This window comes from Geospiza fortis, unplaced genomic scaffold, assembly GCF_000277835.1.
Source record: "Geospiza fortis unplaced genomic scaffold, GeoFor_1.0 scaffold66, whole genome shotgun sequence".
Taxonomy (NCBI): Eukaryota; Metazoa; Chordata; class Aves; order Passeriformes; family Thraupidae; genus Geospiza; species Geospiza fortis.
This window is the reverse complement of record NW_005054312.1, coordinates 2,753,955-2,770,930: the sequence shown is the minus strand read 5'-3', so window position 1 is coordinate 2,770,930 and position 16,976 is coordinate 2,753,955. Positions and strand designations below refer to the sequence as shown.

General features: G+C 43.3%; 1 protein-coding gene across 9 annotated transcripts in view; it reads right to left on the bottom strand.

Annotated features, from left to right (window-relative positions):
- Positions 1-3,511: 3,511 nt before the first annotated feature.
- Positions 3,512-16,976, bottom strand: part of ATG13 (autophagy related 13) — a 24,068-nt gene continuing 10,603 nt past the window's right edge. For 3 of the 9 annotated variants that reach the window (XM_031055683.1, XM_031055684.1, XM_031055688.1), the window contains 9 exons: positions 16,633-16,731; positions 15,806-15,896; positions 12,115-12,225; positions 10,882-11,015; positions 9,565-9,682; positions 8,765-8,842; positions 8,346-8,462; positions 7,751-7,879; positions 3,512-6,531 (listed from right to left, as the gene is read on the bottom strand). In XM_031055683.1, coding sequence (XP_030911543.1) covers positions 6,454-6,531; positions 7,751-7,879; positions 8,346-8,462; positions 8,765-8,842; positions 9,565-9,682; positions 10,882-11,015; positions 12,115-12,225; positions 15,806-15,896; positions 16,633-16,731 — 955 coding nt within the window. In that variant the 3' untranslated portion in view covers positions 3,512-6,453. Of the gene's footprint in view, positions 6,532-7,750; positions 7,880-8,345; positions 8,463-8,764; positions 8,843-9,564; positions 9,683-10,881; positions 11,016-12,114; positions 12,226-13,361; positions 13,461-15,805; positions 15,897-16,632; positions 16,732-16,976 lie in introns of all 9 variants that reach the window. The other 6 variants (XM_005419437.3, XM_031055685.1, XM_031055686.1 and 3 more) reach the window with 6 other exon arrangements.

Sequence of the window (16,976 nt, the reverse complement as noted above, 5' to 3'; positions counted from 1 at the left end):
GGCCTGTGGGGGCTTTGGTAGTGGGAGAAGGAGACTTGGTGCTCTGACTGTATCTGCAGCTGACACTGGCTTCATCTTCATCTCTGTAGAGGAAAGGCAAGCCCTCTTAATTTCTGGGACAAACACCCAAGCTCTGCAGCCGGGAATCCAAGTGCCTGCATGCGTGAGGCCTGGCCCCGTGCACTCTCTGGGGAAGTGGCATGTTCTGGCCTTGCAGAGCAGCAAGGACTGTTCCCTGCCCAGTAGCCAGAGGAGCAGTGCTGGAGTAGCTCCTGTCCAGGGAGAAAGTGGGGAATACTGCAAGTGTCTGAGTTATGGCTGGACTGTGGCGGTTTATTTTAGGGTGTTTTTTGGGATTTAGGTTGGTTTTTTTTGGTTTTTTTTTTTTGTTTTTTTTTTAGTGAATTCTTGAAATGACGTTTCCTTTTTTAGCAAAATAGAGGCTGGTTCATCCCCTGCTGGCAGGGATAAAAACCTGTTCCAGTTCAGTGCTTGCAGAGAGTGTTCAGGGAACTACTACTGCTCATGATGGGAAAGTGCTTTCAAATCCTGGAAGGGACCCACTGTAAATATCCCCTTTCCTCTGCTGCTTCTTGTGCTGGAGCTGCTGAGGGCCCTGGAGCAGGCACAGTAACCAGGGTGGCTTTTGCAGTCTTTCTCCTGAATGCCTTGTATTGAAATATTCCTCTGGTGATCTGAGCGAAGAACTGGCCCGGGCCTGCCTGCAGCCTGTGTCGGGTGGGTGGTGACCAGAGCCTGCTCCTGCCAAGGCCAGGAGGTTAAATTCCCTCCTCACATGGGCAGGGTGCTGGCTGGGCAGGGCTTCTCTGCCTTTTATAGGTCAGGGTGGTATACAATTAAGGTGCTGGTCTGTGTCGGCTTTCTCCTGCTATAGAGCTGCCCAAGGGTCTCTTTCCTGGATTACGTTTCAGGTTAGCTATTAGCCATTTCTTCCTGCGGGGGTACTTGTTCTGCGTCAACCTCCTGCTTTTTAGCACCTAGAACATTCCCCTCTGCTAAACCTCCTGCTGTCTTAATGGCCTCTGATCACTCCCTGGCCCAAGCTGTGAACTGACACCAGAGCTTCTGGGTGGTGCAGGGGGTCTGGGGCCATCCAGATGCCTTGTGTGCTAACATGAGAGAGCTGAGGGCCAGTTTGGTCCCAGTTTCCTTTTTTATGCACAGGGGCTCCTGTGCAAAAATTTCTGCTTTGCTTTTGTTGCTGGTGTTCCCTGCCTTCTTTGTTGATGTTCATCAGGTGCACGCCTGGGTTTTCACAGTTCACACTGTTTATTTTCTTTTAATCTGCACCAATCTTGTATTTCACAGTTTGCACTTTTTGTATTTCAATAAAAATGAAAATGTAATCTCAGATCCAGACATGTTCGTCAAGTGGCAGCAGCAGTGACACATCTACAAGAAACACGTAAGGCTGTCTATGCTGCCAACCACAACCATGCTGCAAGGAAGGAAAGAAAGTATGAAATGCCCCCTATGTGAGTAACTCTGAAGAAATATTAGGTTGCAGGAGCCTTGGGCTGTAAACAGATTTAAAACAAAAATGAAGTAGTATAGATTCAGCTCTTCTGAAGAGGCATGTTCTTCCACATTACCATCTTCCTGTCATGATGAGCAGTCTGCCTAGGATTTCCAAGGGTGCCAAGCAGGAGCCACTTTAGGAATTGCTGGCTAAGTTTATCCTGGGGCCAAGTGATACACTCAGCAGAAGCCTGCACCTTCTCATTTCGATGGATGTGGATTGCTAACTTGATGAGCAGTAGTCTGGTTAGGACCACCGCACTCCTCTTGATCCATATTGAGTTCACCACTTTTTCCTTAGGACTGCAGTTTGCCTGTTACATCAGTAAGCTTTTTGGCTAGGATGCAAGAATTAGGAGTAGAATGGAGAGGGCTGGGGCTAAAGCCGTCAGCATCAGGCAGTAGCCTGACTGCTGGGATGTCAGCGATGGTATGTCAGGGTGATGTGTTGATGCTGATGTCGACACTTGCATGTCTAAAATGTGTGCTGCTTGTCTGTTTTTACTGTACTAGTTAAGGCCTTCTCAGTGTTGCCAGCTCCCCTTCTGTATGTCGACATGGCCCCTGTAATGGGGTCAGTGTGGTTAACATGCCAACTACACAGAGAGATCTCAAACCTCCCCAGTGTAGCAGGTGCTCCTGGCTCTGGGCTTTGTCACAGTGACCTGCCTGGCATTGTGCTGTAGCAACATCAGCTCAGAGGAGCTGGAGAGCAGGTGCATCTGTCCCTGACAGGGAGCTGGCACTGGCAGGACTATGTTATGTGCAGCCATGGGCATGAACACACTGTGAGCACCACTGCAACTGGACACTTTCTCTTGAGTAGCTGCCCCCTGACTTGATGGACACTGTTCTGAGAACATTTTTTATAAATACATAAAGTAGGCTCACAAAGCGATGGTATTTAATTGTTCATGACCTTAGTGGTTAATCATACTTATGTGATTGTTTTCTTTGTCAGTTATTTCCTGATGGTTTTTCCAACCCCTTGTCTTCCTGGTGACATGGTGTAAATAGTGGAAACTGAAACCCCTGTAGTAGGCCCCAGATCCTACAGGATGGTTTCTGTGAGTTTTGACACTGCACTGTGTCTTTTTAAGTTCATTAGACACTCATAAATACACATATATAGATGCATATAATGTAGACAGATTAGTACCTGTGAGATTCCAGTGGTATGCTCAGTTTACTGTGTTACCTTCTGAAGATGTGATTAAGAAAAGATTGCTTTTATTAGTTACCCTTATATCCCAAGCTGGAATATTCCCTTCATAGAAGCTTCTAATACACAGAGTAATTTTTCTTCCCCCCCCCCCATTCATGTCATTTTATCCACTGTGTCTTTTTTTATAATAACCAGACACCCTTTACACTGAAGCTTAAATCAGCAGCAGTTATTAATACATGGATTTTTATAATCTTGTCTTTCCTTTAAAGGGAAGGTGTTGGCACCATACCTAGCACTGTGTGTTATACAAGGTTAACTTTTACCAATACTAGAATGCAGCTGTTAAGTTTGGTTATTTTTTCCATATTTTATTAGTCTCTGCTATCTCTCCTGTCAACTCAAAACACTCCTATGCTTCTTTAAGTATGGAGCAAGCATGTACAATGCAAATTTTCTGGGTAAATTTTTCTGCCTTTTCCCACCCCTTTCCTTTGGAGATAAGTTAATATTTGTTTCTCAAGTCATGGTGAGGTCAGCAGGGTCAAACACTGTATGACTGTTCCTCCCACCTCCAGGCATGTGTTCTGTCTGTCCCTCACTGTCCTTCCAGTAGGTTGATCTCAGCAAGATCCCACTGACCTCTCCAACTATAATGCACCAGTCCATCCTGCACTCTGACAGAGACAACAGCTTGCTCTGTCCTGCATTCACTGAGAGGCCCCTGACCCTCCTTTTTGCTGGAGGAAAACAAGCATGAGCCTAGGACTGTCCCAGACCTGTTGGTACACAGAAAAATGCAAAGTGTTGCTTACACAAAAGTTTTATTGGAAATTCTTTGAATACTTGAAGTACACTGGAGACTTTCCAAAACAATACACTTGAGGAACCTTCCCCTCCACCCAAAGTATCTGTAAATCAGCAGCTACATAGATACTGTCCTTAATATTCAGCAGAGCAGAGAGCTGCTAAAATAAATAGCCTTCATAACACAGTCTGTGGCAGGCCACAGCAGCAGCTAGGTCTTTACTGAAGCAGAGCATTTGTGCAGTGGTCAGGGAACTCAGAGCCTAGATGCAGCAACTATGTGTTAAAACTGAGGACTGTGCAGAGAAGAGGCAGATAACTCAGTCCTGGAGACTCTTATTGCTGTGGCCATCCAGCTCAACGCTAGCAGCTTATATAGGCAATTTTCCGCCTTTTGAAGAGAAGAAAATGTGCCACGGTGCCATTTTGCCTTATGAGATGTGAGAGCTGTAGCCATGTTAGGAACTCCAACAATAAAGGAGCACAAGTACAAGCCCTGACCTCCTGGGTGGGGTTAACAAGAATGGCAGTGCTCCCTGCCAGCTCCACAGCTTGTCAGCAGAAGAGCACAGCAGGAGTGCTGGCTGAACTTTAACCTCAACTATTCTCTATTCATATGGTGTGAACCAGCCCTTTGCCTCATCTCTGCTGCTCTGCAGCCCAGATTGTATCACTTCAGATACTAAAGTTGACAACCACCTGTCTATGAACTACTTCCTACAAAGTGGCAGACCAGCTTCCTGAGCACAGGTGAGAGGCAGTTGATCCATTAATTCCTTGTTCCTGCACCCTTCTGTGACCCTTTCCACCTGTGAAACAAGGTGGCTTTTGGATGGGTATCAAGTATTTGTTACAGCCTGTGTAACTGAAGTCCTGTTACAAACTGTTTCATCTTGGAACGTTTCTTAAATGTTTCTGCATCTTTCTTTGCATGGACAAAGCAATTTCCATGTGAGGTTGCTAAGAAGTTGAATCGGTTGAGTAAAATAAAAAGGTTCTGGTGGGTAATTTTCCTTCAATGAAGCTCTTACCTGGAGTTTTAGAACTTACAAGGCCTCCCACCAAACACATCTCTCAACAAAAATTCTCATAAACTTCAAAGCATTGCTTTGCTCTGGCCTTATAGTAAGCTGTTCTGAATTTGGCTCCTTGCTCCAGCAGTGGCACAGAAATAGTGTTCCAGAGTGGAGCTGGGGTTCCCTCATCAGCTGCAGGCAATCTCTTCCAATGAAGATTGCAGTTAAGCTGAAGCTGCCACATTGCACCAACTAGAAGGCTGGTTACTCAGCCACTCTGAGGAAATGAAGATGGTTTCTTAGTACTCAAGCAACACAACTCCACTTAAAAGAAACTAGGGAGAAAAGAAGTGGTTTTGGACAGTAAGGGGTCTTGCAGTTGCACAGTCTAGTTAGATGGGGCAGGAAGAGAGAGAACTACAAGAAACCCCACCTTATCCAAGTTTCTGTTTAGTGTCACTGTTTCTCCTCCCATCCTTACATGAGGCAGAAGACATGCAACAGCCAAATCACCCATAGAGCAATTCCAGCCAGTCACACTGTCAGTGGCTGGATTATTACAAAAATAAAATTTCAGCTACTCAAAAGCCAGCAGATTAAAAAGTACCATAAGCTTCCCAGAAAAGTGTGCTTCTTTAAAGAAGCTGCCTTCTGAATGGCAAAGAACACCACAAATTCATCCATGCCTATCAGAAAACAGCTTTTTACCGAGTCCCTGCCACTCCATTCCACTGATGTGTGCATTTCATTCTATCAGTGAGCCCTGGCTGGATGTAATGGACACACAGTCCCACAAACAGAGTATAATATTAATCAAGTCTGTCTTAGAAAATAAGTATCTTTGATATTTTCTTGCAAAGAGAGACTAGCCTCACTGGCTAGGGTTCCATGGCACACTTGCTCTCTGCAGTGATCAGGACAGAATGACCCACACTATAACATGAAAACAGAACATCTTTTAAATATAGGTTTCTTTAAAAGCAATAAATATTTTTTAATTCTTAAGATCATCTATTAACCATAAAGCAGGAAGGTTTGCAAGGATTAGAGGAAAAGAATCTTGGACTAAGACTCCTAGTTACATAACCCTAAAGAAATAGGATTCCTAGTATTTACAGTTATGTTTCAAAAGCAGAGACTATGAATTCAGCATCATCACAGCTGCTACGTGCAGGCTTACCAACAGTCAACACTGTTACACTCAGCATGGCCGAGTGTCAGTGCACTCGGGAAGGAAATGTGGAAAGCATGCCTGTAGTTTCACTCCTGCTTATCAGCCACCTAACAGAGGGCTTGCACAGTGTAGAGACCCAATTCCTTAGAAGCAGGAAAACAAAGGTAACTTGGATTATGCAGGTCCCAAAGCTGACGTCTCTCCCTGTGCTCCCAGCACGCACTCTGAAGTCAGGATGAAATGCCCAGTTCTGTGGAATGGATGTCCTGGACTTCCAACAGTTGAATTTGCTGAACTCACAGACCCTGGAAATAAGCCAAAGCTTTCTATGCTCTAAGAGGATCAGAGACTGCAGGAAAAAGTCTGTTAGCAAGAAGCTCTACCTAGGAAACTTACAGCATAGGACCCTTGGAGGAAGCATATGGCAACTTTCCACAACGCCCCTCCATAGAACACAGACTGAAGAGAAAGTAAGTTTCCATACACTGGGGTTTGACTTCCTGTGTCCATACTGAAGTCTTAAAACTGACTGTGAGCAGGAAAAGCAGTCCAGAACTATGTGATGGAAAAGCTGAGGAGAATCAGCAGATGAGCTGTATCTGTCATCGAAGAGAGAAAAGAAAGCTCACTTGATGGAGGGAACTAGTCAATGTGAACAAAAGGCAGAGCAGGGGTGATAGAGATATTTGTTGATGTCATCTCCAGGATGCCTTGAGGAGGAAGAACTGCTGCAGCAGAACTGGGAAACAGCTTCACTGCAAGGTTTCCACAAAAGCATCAAATTCTTTGACATTTTTCTCATGGACTGCCAGCTTCTCTGGTAACGAGTCCTGGAAGGTAAGGAAAAATGCAGATCAGGGCTCATTCACAGCAGACAGAAGGAAATTTTAAACACACTAGGAAAAAAATCTGTTTCTCAGCCATGCAATCCCTCACCAATGCTCTGGGCTCACCTTTCTACGTGCACAAAAGCAGGAGCCCTCTGGCAGCATCCAGGAAGTGACCCCGAGCAGGGCACTCTGCCCAGAGCCTGTTTGCTCTGCAGGAACTGGAGGTGCACTGGGGCCTCACCTTGTGCAATCCCCACCAGCTGCAGCACAATAACCCACTCAAAGCATTGCCTTCATCAAGTCACTTGCTGCTCTCTGGTTTTCATTTTTCTCCACAGTATGGCACAATGCCAGAGAGCCTAAGGAAGTGCTCACCCAGATGTGACTCAGCAGCCACACCAGAACTCCAACTCTGCTCAGGCTGCAAAGTCAGGCCTGGTTTGCCACCAAGTGAGACACCCCAGAGGCAGGACTAATTTGGGGGGTTTCAGTGACCCAGAGCAATCATGCTGCAGCAGCCTTCAGCTTCAAGACAAACACACCGGTTTCAGAGGCTCAGGTGTACCAGAAACAAATCTGCATTTATTTGGAAAATATTAGTGATGGACTCCCTTCTGAAAAGTATAGGAAAAAAACCTCTCTCTTCTGAAAAGTGTAGGAAAGACATGGGGCCTGTTAGAGTGGGTCCAGAGGAGGGCCACAAAAATGATCAGAGGGCTGGAGCACCTCTCCTTTTAAGATAAGGCTGAGAGACTTGGGAGTGATTCAGCCTGAAGATGAGAATGCTCTGAGGAGACCTTATTTTGGCTTTTCAGTACTAAAAGGAGACCTTTAAGAATAATGGGAACAGACTTTTTAGCAGGGGCTGTTGTGATAGGACAAAGGACAATGATTTTAAATTGAAAGAAAGAGAGTAGATTCACACTAGATAAGAGAGAATTTTTTTATGAAGCTGGTGAAAAATTATAACAGACTGCCCAGAGAAGTGGTGGATGCCCCATCCATGGAAATAAACCTGGCCAGGTTAGATGGGGCTGAGCAACCTGATTTAGTTGAACATATCCCTGCTCATTGCAGAGGGGTTGGACTAGATGACCTTGGTACCTTCCAACCCAAACTATTCTACAATTCTATGAAGATACTTTTTTCAAACTAGGAATAGGGAGAGCATTATAAAGTACGTATGATTTCCACAAACAGAAATTTCAGGATTCCATACCAAATCCTCTGCCATGGACTGTGCTCCAATGTCAATGGAGAGGCTGCTGAGTTGAGGGGGGTTCTGAAATTCACGGTAAAATGTCCCCAGGTCCATTGGAAGAATGTCATCTTTTGAAAATGCTGGTTTCTACAATCAGAGACACTGCTGTTAATTCCCAGAGACACTGGCTTCCCTTTTGTTACAATCTCAGGTAAAGTTGTTACCTGCTATCAGTAAACATCTTGGCATTATAACTGTTGCTGCAATAATGCATATTAAATTACTGAAGAACAGCCAATATCACTTGATACCACAGTAGCACTTGAGCAGTTGGAAGAGAACATATCTTTGGAATCTAGCTCCTCTAGGTGCTAAGAGAGAGGATGCCAAGCCCAGATGTCAGTAGAGAACTGAAATGGTATTTAATTTGTAGCTGTTGATGCCTGGTACCAGTGTCTTGGCAGTTCTGGGACTGTCACGCCCTAGAGTGTGGTACTGTGAATGATGTGTGTTTACCACTTCCACTGAAAATACTCTGACATCATTTACCATCACACCAGCATGTGAAGCCCACCTAAGGTGCAGGTGTAAGAGCTCTGATGGGGGCACTTACAAAGTCAACCATAACAAAGTCATCATGGGTGTTCCCTGTGCTGCTGCCACTGGAGCCCTCTGAGTGTAAGCTGCCGTGTAGAGGAGATTCCGTTTCTGGGGATTCAGGAGGATTGACCTGCCCAAGAAATCAAAGACGGTGAGTACTGATCTTATAGTCATGTCTGTGTGTGCTTTGGCAGTGTGGGGGCAGTTAGGAGGTTGGACAATTAACATTAACTACAGCAGGGGCAGCAAACACATGCTGTTATTTGCATGTCTACAGAGCCCAAGATTCAACACAGGAGACTTCTTGAAACCAAACAAATCTGAATAACTAGTTATTTTCTCCAAAACCAAAGTGTATTCAAGGCAGAGAATAGCATGGATGTTTGCATAAGGGATGCTGAGAAGGCACATATACCTCTGGAAGAGTCTTACCATGGGGTCGTTATCTTCCAGCTCAACATTCTTGGGAGCAAACATGGCAAAAGGAATGTCTAAGTTGGCCATGGTCACCTGAGGAGATTTAGCAGACAGAATTTCACTAAGATGCTCTGCTTACCAGGCACGAAAAGGATATTGAATGTCTTTGTCAGGCCAGCTAAAAACAGCCTAAAATCATGTTGGCAGTTAGGCAGGAGGCTGACAACCTCATTTAAAAGGCATGAACTCAAAAGATGATACTCTGTTGACCTAATGCAGACACATACCTTGAGATGGGATTTCTTCTATACATATCTTGTATAATATAGGCAAGGATTAATGAACTGCTACAAATTGAAACAATTCTCATTCCTTCATCCAAAAGGCCTACAACTACAGCCCTAGGAGCCAAGCAAATCTCTAAGCTGCCCTAGCTGAACTTAAATTCTTGCTTCTAGTGATGAACTGGTCTACTGCATGTTCCTTCAAGGAAGGGAGGCTTGCTACCAGCTTTCCTAGTTTACGGATCTGTGGTAGTTGCAGATCATTGTGAGATCCAAGTGGAGTACCAAGTCTTCTATTCTCAAATAGGGTGCTGGCAAAGTGGAGCGAGGTCAATGGCTGTCACATCCCAAAAGGATTTTATGAAAAACAAAATACACCTTGGCAAAACATAGGGAAATGCAGCAGGCAGAAATATGCACTCAGTCTCTGAGGTTGCCCTGGCATTGGGATGCTTTTTGCTCCTCTATGTATGAACAGATGGGAAAAGAAAGGTATTATGGTGCTCTCTGAGAAGATCTACTGCCTGTTACCTGGTTAATGGGTTTGTTGACAAAAGCTCCCACCTTCCGGATAAAGATGGTCTCCAAAAGGTCATGTGGGGAGCCACACTTTCCTTCGCTGCTGTTGGATACTGTTTCTGTGTCCTCACTGGGGGGAGGAAAATACATAATTAGTGCCTTCTGACACAGGGTAGATAAATAAGGTTTTTTATGAGACTCCTTCATTTTTCTTGGTTTACTCCTAGTATTGGAAGAAAGACAACAGAAATCTGTCCTCATACCATACCTTCCTCCTCAGTCAGGAGCACAAATGGAAAGTGGACACTTGTGGAATCAGGTTTTTGTTTAAAGCTGGACAAAAACTATTTAGTTTAATATAAAGTTGCTGAAATAGGCTTTTCTTCTGGAAAATGGGCTTTTAATTTGTGTGTGTTCACAGCAATTCCTGTTCATTTCTACTATTTTTCAGTAACACAGTACTCACAGATCTCTCAGGAGGTAAGAAATCTCCATTATATCTGTCACTCAGTTCACAAGTGCAGCAGATCTGGTACATGACAAAAGCTACTCCCAGTATGATTAATTCACTCCATGGCTATTAGGTACTTCCATGACCTATTGTTTTGGTTTTTTTCCTACCACAGGTATTCAGAACTTTAAAACAAAAAAATAGTTTTGTCCCATGGAAAGAGGATTACCTAGAAAGGATTGAAGAGGAGTACCATTCAAGTATACCCAGGAAAGTGAGTTTTGGTTTCCCCAGAGCAAAACCTCTGTGACTCACAACTATGTGACCCCAAGAGAGATTTCTCAAGAAATAAATATGGTGATCAAAAAAACAGAAGGATTTAATTAGCTGTGAGGGAGTTGATTTAGGACAGTTTGAGGTTGCATTGTTTCCTTTTAAATAACTTTGTGCCTAAAGTTTCTTACTAAAATGGTGGACAGATTTATGGTAACTACAACTGGCTTTGGTAACAATGCACATTAAGTCTTTAGAGAATTTAAGACTCTTTTTTGAACTTACTGCATCTTGTCTTACAATCAGCAAAACTAGCAGAAAGATTGAAAAAATTATAAAATCAATAATAAAGTTGACATAGAAGAAGATATATTACATAGAAGAAGAATATTACATAGATTGGGAGGTTTAAATAGATGGGCAAGATCATTGTTTGGAGTAAGGCTGAAAAAGCCCCAATCAGAGAAATCTGCGAGTTGATTTGAGGAATGAAAAGACAATAGTTATGCTACAAACAATAAATAAAAAGGGGAAACAAAAAGTTTTATCTTAATAGGCTTATAAGTGGGTTACCAGAAGTGGTGGATCATCTAAAACCAACCCACCTGCTAGAAGGAGTAGCTGCTGAGTAATGGACTCCCTCCAGTGGGGTGCACATCCTCTCTTGGTCAGCTTGAGTGCCATGTGCTGGCTGGCTAGGAACTGGGGGAACTCCCCCTTCTTTGCCTGGACCAATTAGCTGAGATAGAAAGGAACAGTCAAGTTAAGAAATCTCAAAACCAAACCAAAACCACAGTGCAATACAAAGTAGATTTCCATCATACTGGGCATAAGTTGGGGGGGTTTTGGCATATGACTGGGCTCTAGCCCCTATAAGCCTCAGAGAGATGTCATGTAGGAGTGTATTAGCACAATACAAACTCACTTTTTATCCCTTTCTACTCTACTGTCCAATTCAGGCCTGTTTTACACTGCAGAATTCTCTGGCTCTAAGTCCTCTGCTTCATGGGGAGGAATGGAGGGAAAAAAACCTTACATCCCCTTGCTACAACCCCATGGGTCCTACAGCTTCAAGAAAAGGGGAAGTGGAGAGGGAGGTGCTGCTCTCTTCTCCCTGGGATCCAGTGATAGGATGCATGGGAGTGGTTTGAAGCTGCACCAGGGGAGGCTGGACATTGGAAAACATTTCTTTGGAGAGAGAGTGGTCAAAAACTGGAACAGTGTTCTCTTCCTAGAGAGGTGCTCAATGCCCCAGGCTGCCAGTTTTTAAGAGGCATTTGGACAATTGCCTTAATACCAGGCTTTAACTTGGCCAGCCCTGAACTGGATGTTGGATTAGATGCTCACTGTAAGACCATTCCAACTGAAATGATTTTTTTATTAACATTTGTGTCAGTAAAACTGGTGCAACACCAATATCAGAAGCAGAAAAAGACTTCAGTCAACTTGGCTATATTTTTCTGATAAACCAATATAACTATGTCAATATGAACTGCCAGTGTAGCCTACAGAACTGTGCCTGGACAGCTATAGGGGCAGCAGCTCTGTAAGACAAGCAACGGAATCAGTGGCAAGCTGGTGCAGGCAAACAGGTCTGGTGTCTGCTCTCTTGGTGCAGTTTTTCCACATGACCCCGTACCCCAGTAAAGTCAGGGATGCTGAGGAGCCAATTCCCAACTCCTGTGGAAGTTGTGCTTTCTCTGTGTTTACTTTACATTCTTTCCATTCCTGACAGACAGGACAGTAATGCATGCACTAGTTTCAATGTCTCTCTCAGGTGTACAAGTGACACAAATGGCTGCAATACCAGTTATGCTGGTTCTACTCTCTACAAGTACCTGGTGAGGGTGTGCAGCATTCAAGCCACCAGCAAAGAGTACAGGATACCCCATGTCAGCTGATCCAACTCCCAGGGCAGCAGGCTGATAGGAAAGACGAGAGCTGGAAAGCTAAGGAAGAAGAGAAAAAACAAGGGCAAAGGGAGAGGAGAGAGGAAAGGGAAGGGGAACGCCCCACAGCCTGAATAACCACCAGTCACTGAAGAAGGAACAGGAAAAGTCAGAGGCACAGCATTTCAGGCTGGCAGAAGGATGCTAGATTTTCACTGGAATCAATAATGTAGGTTATTGTTCTTAAAAATTCTTATTGCTATGAGGACTAATTGACAGTAGTCCAGGGGACTAAGTCTGAGCCTTGACAGGAAAACAAGATTGGCTTCCTACACATGTAGGAGGAGGCTGTGCAAGGTATGGCTGACATCCAGTCTCAGGGAAGCTCTGCTCTACAGGCCTACTTCAAATACTGATGTAGTGGGTTACATGAATGCCATCGTGAACTTACTAAAGAGTTAATATTTAATTTTTTTTATCCCAAAACAACTTCATTATCAACTGTTTGGACCTACTTCCATTGCAAATTAAAACAGCTCATCTTCCAGAACTGTTCAAATAGCTTCAGTGAAAGAATATATGGTCCCATAAATGTGCCAGGTAAAGAGAACTGGGAAGCTAACCCTTGTGCGATTGCTTCAGGAATTAAATGTTGGAAGCAGTGAAACCCAGGAGAAATTCCTTATACATCCCAGGCAGAAATCTACCCAGTCAGGTTAGATACAACTTTCCTGTTTAGACTTGCCTGACCTCAAGAGGAGTATTTCTTCCAGAGCTCAGTGTGAGCTCCAGCAGCTCCAAAACTGATGTTCTTTACAGGGATCAAAATGAGGAACAGCACTTTGATTCACATGAGGCTAGTTCAGCTGAGTGGAGCTCTAATGACTATACAGGTTTTAGGGACACTGGCTGTTAACAGAAAACACTCAGAATTGTGCCTTACTAGTGTTTTTCACTAACAATCCTTGACAGCTGTTGTGTTTTTAGAGGTGCTTGTCCTGTCTTTAGGAGACCTTCATCTGCAAATGCATTTAAGAAGCCAGTCTCAGTAAAGTGTCTGGCTCATTGTGGGTTCACCAGTCTTCCCCATGAACAACAAACACTCCACATTGTCAAATTTGTCTTTTTCTGTATTTGTTTTGTCCTGCCAGAACTTGTATTCTGACCATGTACAGCATATTCTATTCACAACTCACTTGATGTGAAAAGGCCAGCCCCATCACTGGGACCTTCAAGGTGTCCGTCACCACAGGAGGAGGGGTCTGAAAATGTGCCTTTGTGACAGTAAAAACACACTGTGCATAGACACAGACAAACAGAGGAAACAAGGAAAAGAGAGAATGAGGGGGGAGAGAGAAAGAGAGAGAGAAGGACTTCAGAGAGGAATTATGAAGAGTTGGATGAACTGAATGCTAGTGAAGAGGTTTTGGCTGCAGCAGCCACACCTACACAGAGAGCAGAAATCTCAGTATTGCCAGAAGCACATTCATTTTGTAAAGAATTGACTGTTTTTCAATCTGAGTGAACCACTGAACACAGGTAATATTTTAGACTCCAGTAAACCCTGACAGAAAGTAACTGCCAGAGACTCTGTTCCACAGTTAATTATAATTGGTACCAGTGAATTAGCAAGAAAGTTGAGCAGATGCCAGAAAAAGTCAAGTACTTCTTTTTTTTTTTTTTTAATTTACAAATGACTTGTATTTCAGCATTCTCCATCCATCCATACTTTCTATCCTCCAGCTTTCTGAGGTATCCTATTTTGGCAGGTCTGTGCTGCACCCTTAGAATAAAGGCGACCCAGACTACAGTGCAATTCAAACACACTGATGTGAAGCGGGAACTCCATCAACAGGAGCAAAACTCCAGAGTACAGTCTCACAGAGGATGCTAATGCACAAAGGGGAATCCAAACCTGGTTCAGTCCCACACCTCGTACAGTCATTTTCCTAGCAATGGTTTTCAGTTTGAGGAAAGCTTCAGCTTCATTTCTGGGTATTACCTTGGCCAGACCCTCCTGAATTTTGGGCTGCTTCACAATACACACATGCAGACATACAAGCTCACAAAGAAGGTGACAACTATTTCCTTGTATCACACAGGTTAGGCCTCACTTTTACTGAGAAGGCAGGCAGAGATTCATACAATTTGCCTACAAAATCACACAGTTCCTAGTATTTTCCTAGTCATTAACCTGCACAGGACATGTAGAAAGCTGGAGAAAAAAAAACCTACTTCTTTCCCTTTTAATTTAAAGTCCACTCAGCCAAGGCAGCCTTACAATTCTAACTGTGTAACAAAGACCGGCAGTTGCTTTACAAATAAGGGCACAGCATATGGCAACTATGAGCCACAGAAAAAGCAAGAATGTAGGCTCATACTTTATGTGAATCCTCAAGATTCAAGTAGTTTCATAAAGCTTTTCCCCCCTCAGTGACAGTAAAGCTTCATGATCCCTGCGGAAATGTCAACTTCAATGTAGTTACATACACTACTACTGTTAAGTAACACTGGCACAAGCAAGCCAGTGGAAATTTCCTTATGAAATCTTTTGTATTTACCCCACTTTAGGAAAACGCAGGACACAACTCAGCCACAAACTAATTTCCTGAACTGTGTATTGCAGAGTAAGAAAAGCTCTATTCCATCAGACTTACCGTGAGTACTGACGAATTAGTTCAACATTGCCTGATGCCTGGTCACCTGAAATCACTTTGGCACAGAAATGCTTCCTAAGAGAAGCTCATTTCTAGCTTGTTCATATAGGAGAATACATTCTGCTAAACCAGGCATATTAATTCCTCTGAAGCAGCAGAAAGACCCATAGCAAATTCTTTCTGTTTGGAACAGCATTCCAATTATATTTCATTCTATGTTTCACATTGACAGTGAAAGAGATTTAGAGTCTTTAGATTGTCTTTAAAGGTCAGTAGAGCCATCTGCTTGGCTGGACAACAAGGCAGGGCAATCCTGAATATTTAAAGCAATAGACAACTGCAACTCTGGCCATCTTCAAAATACAGAACTGTGGAATCACATATGTAAGACAGTAAAAGAACTTGGGAGTTTCTGGGGTTTTATACTCAAAAGGAAACCATTAGCTATTTATTTTAAAATTGAAACTTAAACGCAATTTGCATGGGTAATTTTTTTGCCAATACTTACTCCTGCTGCCCCAACAAATTTCAATGGTCCAATAAATACAGCTTTTGTCTTTTTCCTGTCTTTCTCCAGCATTTTCCTGGTATTTCAGTGTCTCTTTCTCTATGTCAGTCTCTTACTCCTACTTAAGCTGACTGGCATCAATGTCTTGAATTCCTCCTCTTGCAGTATTGGTATGCAAATGTGTAAATGTGTAAGCACACTGCTGTCCTCTTCAAGCACAGCTCAACTCAGCTACAGAAATAGGCTCTTTTAATCCTCAGTAATTCAGTCTTTCTAGGCCCTTGGAATTTTGTTGAAATTAGTATCTAATTTAATAGATTTTACTCAAGAGTGTAATGACATAAATAACCCACACATTAAATTTTAATTAGCAGAAGGAGGATTTCTGTTTGCACAACAGCTGATGTAGGAATATGCAAACTATTCTTACAGCAATTGTTCTATCTAGAAGTAAAAAGAGCCTGGTTTCTCTTACCTGAGATGGAGGAGAAGTGGAAAAAGATGTGGTACACACTTCTTGGGAATCTTCTACTGAGGGGTATACTGCACCATTGTCCTCACCAGCTCTAAAGCAGCAAGAAAAAACAAGTTTTCTAACCAGAAATATTCCTTAAAACAAACAAATAGTAAAACACACTGGGACGAACACTGCAGGGAGGTTGAGAGTATTTGGGTGTAGTTGAAAGGAGAATTATGAAGGGCTCTCATCTGCTTGCCAGATCTGAGGAAAACAAAGTAGGAAAACATCAGTTTTCCTCAGGTGTTTGTCTTTTACCCCATGTAAAATAACAGGTGTTTCTATCTAATGCTTTTGTTATACCAGCAAGTGCTGCTGGCTTTGGTGTTTACACAACCATTGTCAAACAACACCACTGGTCCAAACTTGAATGCCCTCACATTCATTTTAGAGAAGGCAAACCTCTCATCTCCAAAGAGAAATTAAACTGATCTTCCCCCAGTGGAAATATCCAGGGATGCATCCATCTAGACATGTAGTTCTGCATCAGGATTAACCATTACACTTTAAAATTCCTGAAGGCAGCCAAGATTAAACATCCTTTGTGTCCAAATGCTTCTGTGTCCAAGTGCTTTGGGAAAATACTGGGGCTTGCTGCACTCAGCCATCTCAATGTGAGGAGAAAACTGTCACTCTTCATCACATGTTTAACTATGCCAATTGACTGACACTAATTCTCCCAGTGTCCCTTCCCATGCTGTCAACAAAGAGTGGAAAAGGCTCTGTATTTGGGCATAATGGATGCCTTTACCATGGCCCATGACTTCAACTCAGTATTTCCTCACCTGTAATTGCAGGGATGCATGGGTGAAGAGCTGGGATAGGGACGGTCCACAAAGTGATCAATTATAATCCCCATGATAGGAGGGGTCCTCTCAAACTGCCTGCAAGGCAACAAGCAATGGTGTTACTGGCTTTTTCTCTCTATTCTTCCCAATTCATGGTGCCCTCACAGAAAACCCTTGTGTCTATTAATCAGAGATCAGAGCATCTTTACAATTTAGTCCTGTGACTCCAGGCATGCATCAACAATTTGGAGTTCTAGAGCCTGGCTCAGGGGTACCCAAATACTCCCCTTGCTGCAAGGCTTAAGCGAGAGAGAGAGCGTTCTTCATGAAAGAGAATCTCA